The 17,222-nt window shown below is 42.6% G+C and overlaps 1 protein-coding gene across 1 annotated transcript in view; it reads left to right on the forward strand.

Moving 5' to 3' along the window:
* LUZP2 (leucine zipper protein 2) overlaps positions 1-17,222 on the forward strand; it is a gene marked incomplete at its 3' end in the record, with an annotated part of 166,109 nt that overhangs the window by 107,862 nt on the left and 41,025 nt on the right. Inside the window, exons 6-7 of the mRNA XM_068170101.1 lie at positions 13,246-13,308; positions 16,316-16,378. Coding sequence (XP_068026202.1) covers positions 13,246-13,308; positions 16,316-16,378 — 126 coding nt within the window. The remainder of the gene's footprint in view (positions 1-13,245; positions 13,309-16,315; positions 16,379-17,222) is intronic.

A 17,222-nucleotide genomic window follows, 5' to 3' on the forward strand; every position in this document is an offset into this window, starting at 1 on the left:
CCACAGTAATGGTTTAATTGCTCTTTCTATTTTATTTGCTTTCTTTTTTATGAGCATCTCTCTTGTAAACAATTTAAAAAATGCAGAGCTGAATAGGTTGGGAAATGTTTCTTATGTGAAATTATAAGGATTTAATCAAGCAGGTGCCACTTAAGGTATTCTGGAAGGTGTTTTCTTGTGTCAATTTACTTTTGTGCATAAGGATCTGAGTAATATTTTATCAAATAACTACTTGAACTCAGGAAAGGTCTTCGTGGATTAAAAAAAACCCTGTCAAAATATTAGATTCATATGGTTCATCCACAAGCTAGGCTGTCTTTTGGATGTACTGTGATTACTTTCTTTCAAATGTAAACCAGGTATTCCATTTCAGACTATAAATTTAATCCTGTCTGCATCAGGTATCAACTTTCTGGTGGTGGTATTTTTGCATTTCTGCCAAAGAGAAAGGGACCTAGGGGTGCTGATTGACAGCTGCCTGAACATGAGCCAGCAGTGTGCCCAAGAAGGCCAACAGCATCCTGGCATGCATCAAGAATAGTGTGGCCAGCAGGAGTAGGGAAGTCATTGTGCCCCTGTACTCAGCACTGGTTAGGCCACACCTTGAGTCTTGTGCCCAGTTCTGGGCCCCTCAGTTTAAGAAGGACATTGAGACTCTTGAATGTGTCCAGAGAAGGGCAGCCTCAAGCACAAGCCTCAAGCACAAGCCCTATGAGGAGAGGCTGAGGGAGCTGGGGTTGGTTAGCCTGGAGAAGAGGAGGCTCAGGGGAGACCTTATTGCTGTCTACAACTACCTGAAGGGTGGTTGTAGCCAGGAGGGGGTTGGTCTCTTCTCCCAGGAAACCAGCACTAGAATGAGAGGACAGAGTCTCACGCAGCACCAGGGGAAGTTTAGGCTCGAGGCGAGGAGAAAGTTCTTCACTTAGAGAGTCATCAGCCATTGGAACATGTTGCCCAGGGAGGTGGTGGAGTCCCCATCCCTGGAGGTGTTCAAGATGGGATTGTATGTGGCACTTGATGCCACAGTTTAGTAGTCATGAGGTCTTGGATGACAGGTTGGACTTGATGAACTTTGAGGTCTTTTCCAACCTTGTTGATTCTATAATGTTTCAGTGGGGGACCGTGAGGTCTGCTGTGCAACTGTAGGTCTGGGGTAGTGAGACCCTGGCCGAGGTTGCCCAGAGAGCTGGGAGATGGCCCATCCCTGCAACCAATGCAGGACAGGTTTTTCTGGGCCCTGAGCAATCTGCTCTAGTTGTATATGCTCCTGCTGACTTCAGTTGGGTTGGTCTAGATGATGTTTTAAGTGTCCCTTTCCACCGAAACCACTCTGGGATTCTGGCTTTGGGTGCTGTGCTACTGGGAGATACCAAAAGGGGGTTGGGGCTTTTCCTACCTAGGAAAATCCCCAGACACCATACAAAACCAGAATTAAAACATTTCAATGAGAAACAGAACAGCTATTAACAACTTCCTTCCATTTGGATATGTGTCCTTTATGGCTGTTGACTTGTGTTTTAAAGGTGAAAGCAAGACTGTAGGAAAAAATATGATGGAAGCAAGGCTACTTTCCTGTTGGAGCAAATGCCGGTGGTTAGGATTTGCCTTTGCTAATTTCCAATGTGTTGAATTCTGATAAGAAGCTGCCTTCCATTTCAAATTATGGACATGGACAGCAAAAAAATATTGGTTATCAGATATATTGAAAGAGTTGTGTAAAACAAAAGTCCTAGGAGATGTGATGATGCCTTATTTGAGGCATCAGACAGCCTAAATGAGTGAGGAGGAGGAGGAGCTGGATGGTCAGCCAGCCTCTTTTGTACTCTGCTGCCTCTCTTCCAGCAGTCACAGAGGCCAGTTGAGCACCATTAAGTTTCTGAGGTAATTCCCATGTATTGTCTGTATTAAATCAAATGCTTGCTATGCTGTAAATTTCTCATTTTTTTTTCTGCTGCACAGAGTCTGTAGGCAGATTAAATTGAATAGAATTTTTTCCCCATCAATTCCCAATAGCATTTTTATGTGCTTTAAAAAAACCAAAATCTTTTCTTGCTGAGCATTTGTGTGTTGCAGCCATGAGCTTTTGAGTGTTTGGCTTGGTTGATGCCAGGCACTTAGCATTTTAAGTGTAGCCTTCATGCTGATGAGCTACAAGTCTCTCTAAGTGAAGACTTTGACTGTCAGTTCCTCAAAGCCTAGTTACTTATTTTTTGAATATGAATCTATGAGGCCATGGAATCTAAATCCTGAATATCTCCATCCCTGGAGATATTCAAAGTCAGGCTTGACAGAGCTCCTGGCAACCTGATCTAGTTGGGGACTAGGGGAGGGACTGGGGAGGGACTTCTCAGGATATCAGGCAGTGATAGGACTAGGGGGAATGGAATGAAGCTGGAGGTGGGGAGATTCAGACTGGATGTCAGGAAGTTGTTCTTCACCGTGAGAGTGGTGAAGCCCTGGAATGGGATGTCCAGGGAGGTGGTTGAGGCCCCATCCCTGGAGGTGTTTAAGAGCAGGCTGGATGAGGCTCTGGCCAGCCTGATCTAGTGTGTCCCCCCCATGGCAGGGGTGTTAGAACTAGATGATCCTTGTGGTCCCTTCCAATCCTGACTGATTCTATGATTCTGTGCCCCTGCTGACTGCAGAGGGGGTTGGACTGGATGACCTTCCAACCCAGACCATTCTACGATTCTATGAATTTGTGGGTATTTGGAATGTCAGTTTTATCCTTGATATGGGATGTGGATTTTGAGAAATAATTATAGATTCCAAAACAAGCAGCTGTGGAGCAGTAAGTTTATTAAAGATTGCTCCCCTGAAAATCCAGCTGCATTCAGAACTATTGAAATCTATTTTGCAGATAAAAGCATATTGCTTTTGAGTACTGTGTGTAGCCAGCTCTAGCTTTAAGAAGCATTGATGAGAAGTACACCTTCCATGACCTAGAGCCAGATCTCCAAGATAGTTCTGAAAAGTATGTGAGCATAAAAGTTATTAAATTTGCTGGGCAGATGCATTACTGAGATTGCTTGCCTATGACTGACAGGCTAATATTCTACCTGATATCATTGGATTGAGTAAATTGCATTTTTAACATCCTTTCTTTTCCAAGACAAGTATTAATATGAAATCTGCTGACTGTCAAATTTCCTGTCTGATCTAAACCTCTTAGCACTTCATTTTGACTAAAACAAAAAGAAAGAATCTAATAGGTGTTGAAACATAAACACATTAAAAAGATAAATTAATTCTGCACGACTTTTTGTAGGTCTTCTCTTAGGAACAGCTGTCTTGAATCTTTGTGTTTTATGAAAGCAGGAAAACAAGATTGAAGATTGAATACTTTTCATGGTTTCCCAGCTTGCATTGTGCTGGGAGACACCCTTAAAGACTATCTTGTTCAACCCTCTTGCAGTGAACAGGGGCACCTCCAACTAGATCAGGCTGCCCAGGGCCACATTGAGTCATTTTCATTCCATGACCCTAAAATACCAAAACTTCTGGGTTTAGATCTCCCTTTTAAAATGATATCTGCATGGGTTTTGGGTCTGGGATGGGTCTGAAATGTGGGAAAGAATCCAAGTTTAGATCTTCCACAGTCTGAGACACAACACGACAGCTCTCAGCTTTGGTGTTTGTGAGGTAAAGGTACGTTGCCAAACTGCTGGATGCTGTTGAGGCTGAGACCTGCCCAGAAGCTCTGTTGGTTCTGTGAGGTTTTGTGAGGTAAAGGTATGTTGCCAAACTGCTGGATGCTGTTGAGGCGGAGACCTGCCAAGAAGCTCTGTTGGCTCTGTGAGGTTTTGTGAGGTAAAGGTACGTTGCCAAACTGCTGGATGCTGTTGAGGCTGAGACTTGCCCAGAAGCTCTGTTGGTTGTGTGAGGTTTTGTGAAGTAAAGGTATGTTGACAAACTGCTGGATACTGTTGTGGCTCAGCTGGTAGCACATCAGACCCTTAATGGGAAGGTCGTGAGTTCAAGCCTGCAGTGGGCAGTAGTGTCCTCCCTACTCTAATCATGAGGTCTGTGGTGACAGGTTGGACTTGATGATCTTTGAGGTCTCTTCCAACCTTAGTGATACTGAATACTGTTGAGGCTGAGACCTGCCCAGAAGCTCTGTTGGTTGTGTGAGGTTTTAACACTGTGGACTCTGAAAGACTATAGAGGTGAGACAGGGAAGGAGAACAAACATTCATGTATTTAAAGTATTTACCTGTGGGATTACAGCTTTTAGTGTGTGACTTGTTTGAAACTTGGATTCTATACAATGTTGAAAAGCACAAACCCCAGTAAGACCTGCTGTCTGACACTTAATTAATTTACCATTAATCTCTGTGAGTGTTTTAAGAGCAGGTTGGATGAGGTTTTGAACAACCTGGTCTAGTGGGAGGCATCCTCTGCCCATGGGATCTTGAAGGTCCCTTCCAATGTGAGCCATTCTATGATGATAATTTCATTAAAATGCAGATAAGTAATTTGAAGAAAAATGTGTTTCTCTTGCACTGGCTTTGTGCTTTTTGCTTTTTCCTGACCCTTACTAGCTTCTTTGGGTGTTTTTGTTTCACTCCAGAATCTGCACCTAATGAGCACATAGTTGACACGCTTGGCCTTTTGTTTTCTGTGTAAACCTTTTCCTCTTATGGGAGCAATAAAATTGTACAGGGCTGTTATTCCTCCCTGCCTTTGTAGGGGAGGTGTCATTCATATCTTTTGCTTCTGTGAGTGCACTTGTGTTTTCTTATGGCACTGTTGGAACAAAGGAAATGCATTTGTCATTTATTTTGCTTAGCTGCATTTCCTAGTACTTTATTCAGATGGCAGATCCCTTTAGGACTGTGAAGCCTCTGGTGCTGAGGGAATGCTACAACAATGTTCTCCATGTTTGTAGCTGCCTTTGACAGGTCCCAGGGTTGAAATCTCAGGTATAAAATCCATGCAGCTGCATGAAAATTGCAGTGTTTGTTAATTCCAGTTTACACAGGAGTAATGGACCTGGTGCATAGTCTTCTTAAATCAGCAGACAGACAAATTTGTTACTTCCCCTCTCTTCCTTTCGGTCTTACAGTTTTGTTTTGTTATTTTTTTTACATAGCCTTGTCATCATTTATCATATCAGGGTGCACTTGATGAGGCTAGCCAGCACAGAACTGATGTCTGAGGGCAGGGCGTGTGGTCAGCTCATGACTGACATTGCACATACTGAGGTAGTTCTCAAAGGATAGACTAGTTAGCTGGCTGAATCTCTGAATGAGCACAGCCTGCTGGAAAGATGTTTAGAATGTGAATCAATCCAGGACAACTGTCTCAGGGATATCTATTTCTGGACTGAAACATACTGTAGTAACGTCTTCAAGAGAGCTGATACACATTAGTAGGTGTTTATAGATGGTACCTGGCAAAGCTTCTTTTGAAAATTAAATATATTGGCAAAAAAGTTCTGTAACAGCAAATCCTCAGTGCACTGCTACTGGGAGAATTCAGAAGACAGAGCCTATTAATATTAAAGTGAATCTGAGTGATATGACTCCACAGAGAGCAGCATATACGTATTCCATAGTCATTTCCTGCCCTTCTTTCATAACTCTGTCATTTATGTTTTAAGGCAGATGTTGTGACAATTTTGGGTCTAAAATATGCTTAATGCAGCATTTCATGCCCTGCAGCTGGTACAGCAGAAAAAGTGAAGTTGTAGAACAGAATGTAACCAGTACAACCCTCTACTCTTCTAGTGATAAAGGAGTTCAGGTTTTTTTTCACAGTTAAAAAAAAAAATGTGGTTTACATTTAAATTGTTTTCCTTTGCATGTTTGGTCCCATTCAGCATGCTCCTTTCATTTCTGTCACCTTGCTTTAACAGAGCTCTCACTGAGCTTATTCTTTTTAAGCCTAACCCACAGCTTGCAGCAGGGCCAGCTTCTTTTCACCGTTCTGTTTACAAGTGTTGAACAAATGAAAAGAGGGAGCTTGAGGCTAACATCTACCTAACGAGGTGTTCTGCTTTGTTGATCCCACAAACCATCCCCAGGGCACTCAGCCACCTCTACCAAAGTGAAAGATCAAAGAATTGTCAGGTTTCTTCTCTAGATAATCCTGCGCGGCATAGCCAATTACCCTCCATTTCTGATATAAATTCTGCAAAATGGGATTCAGTATTTAATACGCTGCTATGTTTTTAATTAGAATATCTGACATGGAGAGAATTAGAAAGGGCATTTGCTGTCTCATAGCAAAGTCCTGTTGAAATGGCTGGAGAATTGCAACTGAATATTAAACCCATCCAATAAATTTCGTGCATCATTTTCCCATCATGAGCTATCTTTAATTAGATATAAAGAAAATAAATGGTCCCAATCCTTTAGAATCCAAGTGAAAAACACCCTGGGGAATAAAAGAACACTTGTTCCAGTACACAGCTCAAAATAAAATCATAGAATGGTTTGGGTTGGAAGAGACCTTAATGATCCTGTAGTTTCAACCCCTCTGCCAAAGGCAGGGACACCTTCCACTACATGAGGTTGCTCAAGGTCCCATCCACCTTGGCCTTGAGCACTTCTGGGGATGGGACCTCCACCACTTCTTTGACAGCCTGTTTCAGTACCTAACCACCCTCACAGTAAAGAATCCCTTCCTTACAACCAGTCTAAATTCACCCTCATTTGCTTTAAAGTCATTGCCCCTTCTCCTATCACTATATGCCCTTATGAAAAATCCACCTCTACCTTTCCTGTAGGCCCCCTCAGAGCTTTCTGTTCTGCAGGCTGGACAACTCTGCCTATCTCAGCCTGTCTCCATAGGAGAGGACCTCAAGCCCTCTGATCTTTGTGGCCCTCCTCTGGACTTCTTTCAACAGATCTATGTCCTCCTTATGTTGAGGGCCCCAGAGCTGAATACTGTACTCCAGGTGTGACCTCACAAAAACAGATCTGCAAAGCATGTAGATCAGATGTGCATCATCAGTACTAAAATACATTGGTGAGCAGAGTCCATCAGCTGCTGGGCACACAAAGTGAGGAAAAGAGATTCTAACATCCTCCACAATACTAGTATAATCTCCTCTTACAAGAAGTCACAGTGTCTTCACTGACCATAAAGGCAAGGTGGAACTTCAGTTCTTACCTGAAAAACTTCATATAGAATGCAGAAAACTCAATTTAGCTGTCTGAGAGAGAGGAAGGGCTAAGCTGCTGGAATCAAAGCAGTTGCACTGTTTCATGCTATATGAACCATTTTTCATTATCATGAAATACAAAGCCAATATCCCAAGCAAAGTGGGTATAAATACATCATAACATCAGATAAGACCAGGTGTTTGATTCTGGTGTGTCTTTCTCCTGATCTCCTTCCTAAGGGTACAGCGAAACACTTTGGTTTAACAGGAGATGGAAAGCAGTTAATCTTGGCAATTGGCCCTGACACTCCAGCTGATCAGAGTCCAGGTTTTTTTTGTTGTTCTTGGATATTCTTTGGGTTTTTTGCCTTGGGTATTTTTGGCTTTTGGGTTTTATTTTTGGGGGGGAAGGGGGGCGGTGTTTTTTATAGGATGCCCATAAGAGAGAAATGTTCAGATTCTGAGCAGGGGCTCAACATGGCTTGATTTGCTCTATTCATCAAGTGAAAGGAGAGACAAATTTATCTTGTATACAACAAATAACTGCTGTCAGACCTCAGATAAAATGTCTGAATTGAAGTTGATTGCTGGGAATAATTTTCTGAGAGAGAAAGTGATTTTCTTTCCTTGAACATATTTTGCGTCCTCCTGCTTTCAAAGGCTAGCAGGCAAACCAAATTGTTCTGTACTGATGATGTCTACATTGTACAGTTTGTTCATCCTGGGTTAAGATTGATGCTGTTTCAAAGAGGTAATACCTGTGTTTCAAATCATGAAACAAGCATAAGAGCCTTAAAGCATTCATATATGTGCCTAGAGGTCAAGCTAACCTAACTTCAAGGCATAACATGTGTGAATTGAAGCCTTTTTGCATTGGTGGCATAATTTTACCTTTCTGATAGTAGTGTAGATGATACAACAGATAAGTTTTAATCCCTATAACTTCAGAATTGCAATGACAATAAACCCTTTTAAACTGGACCCAGGGGTAGTTTGTCACATTTAATGCCTATAAACTCATGAGGTGTTTATTGTGTACGCTAAATGAGGAGGGAATATTCTGACAAATACAATATGCAGTTACATAATGAATTGGTTTAATCAAATGAGTGTGCAGAAAAGGAATTAAAACTGCAACTGTAAAAGCTCTTGGACCGAGCTCTCAAGTGCATTGTTTGTGCTTTTGTTCTTAAGTCTTTGTCCAAGTTTTCCAATAGGGACATGGGAATTAAACCAAGAAAATAATTACTAAAAAACCCTGTCACATCTTTCAGCCATTATGCATCGATATTGTATGGAGAGAGAGGGAAGGGGACTTGCATTGTCTTGAGCTAAAAGATAATAAAACTATTTAACAATATGAAAAGAAGAGACTGCTGGCATCATGCTTATAGGTTTTGAAAAATGCTAAGGTAGTCATATCTGCCTGCTGTTTTTTCTTCCTTCTCTCCCACTTCTCTGGAGTGGTGAAGTGCTCACTGGTAGTTTGAGGCCGGACAGATCCTCTGTTGCCCCGAGAGGGACAAAAGAATGACACTCACACAAGTGGATTGGAAAGTGATTGAAAGTGTAAATGGAAATCAATTAGTGTTTTACAGAAATTGCAAAGCATAGTGGCAAAGATATCCCAAAGCATAAAGAGCCCTTACAGCACACCCTAAGGCCTTCCAACACTTCCCTTCTCCCTCCCCACCTGAGGGTGTACCCAAAACACCCAGGGCTCTTTCTTCCCCCCACTGCTAGGCTAGTCTCAGGCTGGACAGGTCTGAGACTGCCACCCCCCTTCTCCTCCTGGCATTATGCCTAGACAAACCCAAGAGGCCTTGAGATACTCCTCCACCATTACCCAATAGGGAGCATCTCTCACGAGAGCAGAAAGGGAAGAAAGAGGGAAAGAATGACTTTGCAGATGGATTTATAGGGTGCAGGATTTATGGGCATGAAATAGGCTGTTTCCTATATCCACCTACTGGGTTGGACATTCAGGACACCAGAGGTGTAACTTATGTGGCAGTAATAGGAGGCACCCAGCCTGAACTGCCACACTGGTCATGACTGCGATTGCTGCTGTTGTGCTAACATGGGGGCATCTCTTCAGATACTTTGTGGATGTTTTGTCTGGCTGCTGGTCTTGAATTCAGGAGAATAAATGACATACATGAAGGAATTATTTTCCTAAGGTCGGACTGTAAAGGAATATATACCCCTCTAGCCAACAAGGAAAGGGGATGTTATTTTTCTTGCAGGTTCCAAAGGCACACTAGCAATGCAACTACGGCACTGCAGCTTCTGTTAGATGCTTTTATGTTGGTGGGAGATCTTTGGGTAACTGAAATGTAGAGTGGCTGCCAGTGTTCATATAATGAATTCAGCTTCTGTTAAGCCTGGTCTCACATGCTGAAAATCGGATGAGAACTCAACAAAATATGCAAAAGTTATGTCAGTGTAAAAGGAAAGGGGAAAAGAAATGTCCAGGAGCTGACTGACAAATCTGTTTGGGAATGAGGCAGATAGCTTTTTTTCTTGTCAGTATGGAAGCTCTGTGAAGACTATGTTAACAAATCTGACAAGCTGTCATTGGCAGTTCTCACTTTTTTGGAGGACACAAAATAGACACTGTACTCACCACTATTTCTTGAGCGTAGCTACCAGGACAGTAAGAATTGACTTCACATGCTTTTACTGGTATGCTTCACATTCTGCTGTAGAAACTGATCACTGTTGATCAGGATGCAAAGCTAATTTTGATGGTGACATGTGATTTGCAAAGTAATATAAAATCACTTAAATTGTAAAGAAGTGTGATGGGTTAATGCCCATCCTGGAAGCAGGGGTCGGGGCTAGAGTTTGTAAGAGCATTGCCCTCCCTGCAGGGTTTTTTCCCCCTGGGAAACTAAATTAGTCTGTTCCACTCCCCCTCCCTGCCCAGCAAGACTATAAAAGGGAGGATACTGCAGCCATTAGCTCTCTTGGGCCTGCCTTGGCTTGGATGAGGACTGCTGGTGGCTCCCTGCTTCTCTGCCACGTGGTTGGGCCTGATCCTCCTCCCTGCTACTTCCACACCTTTGCAAAGGACTGGTTTTGTATTTTATATTTTTTTCCCATCCATCCTTGTTCCTTACCCCTAGTGAACCCTTTCTGTTGTTGATATATATATATATATATATATGTATATATATATTGTTTAAAGAAAATTTTGTTTCCCTCTGTACTTCCAAACTGACTCAAAAATTATTTCCCGGTGGATTTGCTCCTTCCTTTTTTTTGCCCTCTCTATTGGGAGGAGGGGGGAGCAGGGGAGGGATTCCCAGTCTTGCCCCCCATCTGAGCTCTTAGAACCTAGTTAAGGCTCAAACCACCGCAGGAAGAAGTCATCATACACCTTTGACAAGCTTCTATATACTATGCCCTCGATATTTGTAACGTTTAATGCTTACACTCATTTCACACAGAATCACCAAGGTTGGAAGGACCTCAAAGATCCTCAAGTCCAGCTCATCACCACAGACCTCATGACTAAACCATGGCACCAAGTGCCACATCCAATTCCCTCTTGAACACCTCCAGGGATGGTGTCTCCACCACCACCCTGGGCAGCACATTCCAATGGCTAACAACTCTCTCAGTGGAGAACTTTCTCCTCACCTCCAGCCTAAACTTCCCCTGGTGCAGCTTGAGACTGTGTCCTCTCGTTGTGGTGCTGGTTGCCTGGGAGAAGAGACCAACCCCCTCCTGGCTACAACCTCCCTTCAGGTAGCTGTAGACAGCAATAAGGTCTCCCCTGAGCCTCCTCTTCTCCAGGCTAAACAACCCCAGCTCCCTCAGCCTCTCCTCATAGGGCTTGTACTCGAGGCCTCTCCCCAGCCTCATTGCCCTTCTCTGGACACATTCAAGTGTCTCAATGACCTTCTTAAACTGAGGGGCCCAGAACTGGACCCAGGACTCAAGATGTGGCCTAACCAGTGCTGAGTACAGGGGCTCAATGACTTCCATGCTCCTGCTGGCCACACTATCCCTAATGCAGGCCAGGATGCCATTGGCCTTCTTGGCCACTTGTCCACACTGCTGGCTCATGTTTAGGTGGCTGTCAATCAGCACCCCCAGGTCCCTTTCTGTTTGCCAGCTCTAAGTACAGATTAAATCATAACTGTTTTGCCTGCGTTCTTCTAATCCTGGGGTTCTGTGTTGCTAGTAGACTGGATAATGAGGCAGGATTGCTAAATCCTCTAAAACCTAGTTAAATCTCCAATATGGAGTCCACCTCCTAACAAAATATTTTGGTTTTGAACAAACTCTTCTAACTATTTCTTTTTACCAGGTTACTTTGGCACAAAATGTGAAAATTGTGCCCACCATCTAACACAATGTGTGTCTTGTAAAGGTGGTAAGCGTTTGCATCTTCACACTGGGGGTTAGTGCAGGGCCTCCTCAAAATAGTGCATGTAGAAGTTGCTTGCAATTAGTTAACGCATTAGTAGAACTATTCCTTATAGTAGCTTGTGCTGGGCAAAAGGAAGATAAATGAGTTAAAATGTAAGGATTACAACTCATCCTTAACTTGGTTCTGAAATGTAGGCAGTCTATATCCTAAGCCACCCATTGCCAAACTGTCAGGGAACTGAAGGATAGTGAAGCTAGTCAGTCAAAACAAAGTAGTGACTTCCTGGATTAATTCAGAGCATCTGCCTAATGAAGCAGTGCCTTTGGCACATCTGTTTGGCCATCACCCCAAGAGGTGATGTTGACCTTTTATGTGAAACCAATCACAGCTACTAAATGAGCATCACTCTTTAGGTATACACCTGGTGAGCAATAGATGTGCTAGATGTGCATCATATCTTTGGTTTATTTTTGGTTTATCTCTCTTCATCTTCCATCTGACACCCAATTTCTATTGTGCAGAGCCAGTAGTCTTGTTTTGTGTTTCTACAGTGGTTAGTGTGATGAGGTGTTGCTCTGTGACAAGCTACAATGTCATTTTTCCAAATAAAGAACAAAGAGTGAGATTTATAGAATAACAGTTGTTCTCGCTCCTCACACATCCAGCCCACTGCAAACTGTATTTTGCAAGGCAGAATCTGAGTTGTCTCATTCAAAGTTACATTCCAATCCCTTTCTATTGCATGCCAGAACTGTGGGCACCTGTGTCAAACAGCTGGAAAAGAATTTGTTTTTCACAGAATCACCAAGGTTGGAAGAGACCTCAAAGATCCTCAACTCCAACCTGTCACCACAGACCTCATGACTAAACCATGGCACCAAGTGCCACATCCAATCCCCTCTTGAACACCTCCAGGGATGGTGACTCCACCACCACCTCCCTGGGCAGCACATTCCAATGGCTAACAACTCTCTCTGTGAAGAACTTTCTCCTCACCTCCACCCTAAACCTGCCCTGGTGCATCTTGAGACTGTGCCCTCTCATTCTGGTGCTGGTTGCCTGGGAGAAGAGACCAGCCCCCGCCTCTCTACGATCTCCTTTCAGGGTGTTGTAGAGAGCTATAATGTCTCCCCTGAGCCTCCTCTTCTCCAGGCTAAGCAACCCCAACTCCAACTTCCTCAGCCTTTCCTTACAGGGCTTGTGTTCCAAACCCCTCACCAACTTTGTTGCGCTTCTCTGGACACGTTCCAGCAAGTCAACATCTTTCCTAAACTGAGGGGCCCAGAACTGGACACAGGACTCAAGGTGTGGCCTAACCAGTGCAGTGTACAGGGGCAGAATGACCTCCCTGCTCCTGCTGGCCACACTGTTCCTGACACAGGCCAGGATGCCTCTGTCCCTTTTGGCCGCCTGTGCACATCGCAGTTTCTGCTAAGGATTAGGGCATTTTTTCTCTCCTTTTTTTCACTTCAGTATATTCAGTGGAAATTACTGTAGTGTTTTGGAAGATTTCTATGTGCAGCTCTTGTGCCTGTGGATGCAGGTTTTAACATAAGGCATAGCCTCATAGACCTCTAAGAGAAGGTATTGTGCCATGATGCTTCTGTCTTGTATTCTTATCTGTGCTTTTGTTGGTGACTTGAGGATGCCATCCACCTATAAAACAAAACCAGTGTGATCAAAGATTTGAAAAAATACCTTAATATTCCAGCTATTCTAAATAATAAATCTGTATTTTTTTCTTCTCTTCTTCCAGAACAAAAGCCTCAAAAACAAGCTCTTGTCTGGAAACAAGCTTTGTGGTATTCATGCAGAAGAGGTAAGTAAGGATCCTCTCTATTGTTAGCATACCCCAAATAAGCTTGTATCAGCATCTTTTGTGCTGATGTTCTAGTCTAGATTACTCTATACTATGCATGTATGGTGAGTGCTCCCAAAGCCTTCTCATGTCAGTTTGTTTCTGTGACTTCACTAGAAGCAGCTCAAATGTGTTAAAGAGTTGTGAGTCATGAACTCATATTAAACAAACTAAAGTCTAGACATGTTTACAAAAAGTAAACTTAGCTCTACAATATGTATAAAACGGATTTCCTTTCATTGAGCTCCATGCTTGGACTAGGGCAGGGATTGCCAAATGACTTTTATTTTGGAAATTAGCTTATGGAGACAAGAGAGATTTGTTATTATTGATTCTCAGAATGTTTCATTACCTCAAGGAAAAAAAAAGTGACACTTTATGAAAAGGAGGGGAAGAAACCTCCCCTCTGCTGAAGAGTAATCTGGCAAAGACAGTTGATGATACAAAAGCCCTATTTGTTTTTGCAATATATAAATGGACATATAACTGCAAGCATGTAAGCATTCCCTTTAGTTATTCAGCTTCTCATGAAGGAGGATATTACTATATGTGACTCTGGTTTGCTCATTTACTTGGCTTCATCGATGCAAAAAATCCATGACTAATTTGTGTGTAAGTCATTACACTTTGCCAAGAAGAAACAAGAAGTGTAACACTTTTTGTTCCTGACTAAAATTGCCATGATTATGGTTGAACAGGTTTTCTTTATTCAAAGACTCTACCTTTTAACTTAAAGGTCAAAACTTCTGAGGTCAAAGTCATGTTTTCTAGTTCTATTCGCTATTTAGGCTAACTGAAGACCCGCAGTCACTCTTTCCGAGAAATCCTCAGAAATAATAGTTCTGGGATACAGATCAAAGAAATATATGTTTCTTCCCATGTTTACTGCTTAAAGAATTGGCAGGGTGTGCAACGCAGCTTTCTGTTTCCCCCTCGTTTTCAAGTTTGTTTTTCCCTAGCTGCATAGCATCTTAAGTGCTCGGTAATTAACTTGAAGATCTTTTCCCTGGCTGTGTCTTCTTTAGTGTTTGCAACATAAATGCCTTTAAGGGCAAAGCCTAAGATTAAATTTATTGTAGTGGGACAAGGCTGGCTGTCAGAAAATTTCAGAAAGCTAAACCTAAGCTAACTAACACTCGAGGCAGCAGATTGTGAGTGTATTTTCGACTTTAAGAATCTCAGCCTTTATGAATCATCCTGGCAAATTTGTGACTTTTAAGTGGGTTAGTGCCATTAGAACAAGAATAAATGCTTACAGGAGCATCCTTTTGTTCGTGGTGTTTTTTTCCAGTCAGGTGGTGTCAACCAAAGAAACATGGTGTATTTTCTGCTCTTTAAGTACTCACCAAGCATAACAGCTGTGTGAAGTCAGTATCTTTATAGTTATTAGATCAAATACCCTTCATGGATAGAATTGCCTACCAGGATGCTCTTGTTTCAGTCTGCTCTGAAGCTTCATGCAAACACTTTTAATGAACCCTGTGATTCCTTCTTCCCCAGCTGCATAGATGGGAACATGCTCATGATCCTACACAGCGTACATGGCTGGATTTTCTTCTCTGAAAACTACGAGCCCTGGACAGAGGAAGGCAGGGAGGAAGGCAGGGGGATGCAACCCTCAGGCTTCCCAGGACACAAAAAGTGGCAATATTCCCAGATGCTGTGGTTTAGAGATTGGTATCATCTTGTGTCTGATGCTGCTGTTATCCACCAGGAAGTCCTCTCTTTAGGAGCAAAAACAATGCCACAAAACAATGAAATTTTAGAATTAAAGACTTGCAGGTCATGTACCTGGTTTTCGGTTACTTACATTACACACCAAGTACATTAATGCAACTCTGTATTCAATCACAGGTTTGTGATTTAGCAAATGAGTGATACCTCAGTTGCAACTCTTAGATCCTTCTTGTGGTGGGTTGAAAGGCCCCTCCTTCCTTGCCTCCCACCAAGGCAGAAAGAAAATGAGACTCAGACAAACGGATTGCAGAAGTGGTGGAAAGTTTAAATGGAAAAGCAGTGAATATTTTTCAGAGAACCACAAGCACAGTGACAAAAGGAGATCCTTAAGCATACCCAGAAGCATCCCAACACTCCCCTTTTTACCCACTTGAGGGTACACCCAAAACCCCCAGCACTCTTTCTTCCCCCCCCCCCCCCCCCCCCCCCCCCCCGCTTCCACTGTTAGGCTAATCTCTGCAGGCCAGATCTGAGACTGCCTTTCCCCCTTTTCCTCTTGGCATTAAGCACAGCCAGGTCTAAAAAGGCCTTGAGATAACTTCTCCTCCATTACCAGACAGGGAGCATCTCCCACGAGCACAGCAAGGGAAGAAAGAGGAAGTGTAGAACCTTGCTGCTGGTGTTATAGGGAGCAGGACATTATGGGATGATATACGTAGCTTCCCGTGTCCACCCACTGGGCTGGACCCTCAGGACACCGCAGATGTGGCTTGTGTGGTAGCAGCAGGAGGCACCCAGCCTGAACCACCACACTTCCATAGACATTTTGGATACCTTGCATGTCAGAGAGACTCTACATTTTCTTAAGCACAGTTCCTTGAGCAACTGGTTCAAAAAGATCCTAGAGCAATAAGTTGGTTAAGGTTTCCTCATGGGTCTTTAGTTGGTGTGGAACATATTCCATAGCTCTTCTGGTTGCTATTGGCACTTTCTGCTGTGTGGGTGAAACAACAGCCAATATAGTTACAGAAGAAAGAGTTGAACTGACCTGATCTTGGGCATTTGTTTCAGAATTTGTGCCATTTTACATTTTCCATGAAATTTTTGCCTGGTTTAGCCATTCTACCCTGGACAAGCCATTGGCATTGACTTTGGTTATTCTGCATTCCCAACCTGATCCTGTTTCTGGTGTTGTCAGAACTTGCTAATTTCCCCTCTCCCCCCGCCCCCCCCAACTAATTTTAAAAGGAAAGATTTAAAACCCCTCTGATTTTATTATCCTCACTTTCAGTCAAAAAAGATCCAAGCCCAGCTAAAAGAGCTTCGTTATGGGAAAAAGGATTTGATTTTTAAGGTAAGTTTTATTTTAATATAGCTAACTAATTAATATACTAGAATTAATATAGTGCTGAGGTAATCTAGGAGTATGAGACTTGTCTTTGTTGCTCTGCTTCTAAGGAATCCTTTCCTTCTCACCACACTGAAAACAGCTCAAAGCACCATCATGCAATTTCAGAAATAACATCTATTTTGGTTTTCTTTTTGGTTCCTTTGGAGCAAGGAAGATAAGGTTCAAAGCCTAAAAAGTTGTCTGATGTGCTTGTATTTAAATAGACAAAAGCAGTGGCAAGTATTTAATTTATGAGTGTCTGTATTTATATGCTCACATAAAGCAATGTTCTCATTTCCTACTGGTAACCAAAACATATTGCCCCATTCTATAGCTTCTGTAACAAGTTTTTGATATTTCTAACTGAACTATGAAACATTTTACAGATGGTTCTTGGTTGTGCTTTTATTTACAATCCTCTATGGCAGTGTCAGTTGCTGCAGACTTAGGTAATGATTGGACTTAATGATCTCAACTGCCTTTTCCAACTGAAATGATTCTATGATTGCCAACACTTAAAACAAATCTTTGTTAGAAGCTTGAGCAATGGGATGCTTCTTAGATCCCTGGAACAAAATTCCTGCTGTAAGCTGGAAATACCTTTACCAAAACTGAAGCTTTTAGGGGGAAAAAAAAAAAAGGCCATGGCTTATGCAATTCAAATGAACAGCCTGTCTAGCTAGCACATTTCAAAAAGAGGAAAACCAGAAAGGGAGGTGTGAGGACATGTTGCTGAAGGGCATCAACTCCGAGTTAACAGAGGAGATATTAATCTCTGCTAAAGGAGGAGAATGGTTCAGGTCACCTG

This window comes from Melanerpes formicivorus, unplaced genomic scaffold (assembly GCF_026170545.1).
Source record: "Melanerpes formicivorus ecotype bairdi unplaced genomic scaffold, bMelFor1.0.p_v2 SCAF_285, whole genome shotgun sequence".
NCBI lineage: Eukaryota > Metazoa > Chordata > Aves > Piciformes > Picidae > Melanerpes > Melanerpes formicivorus.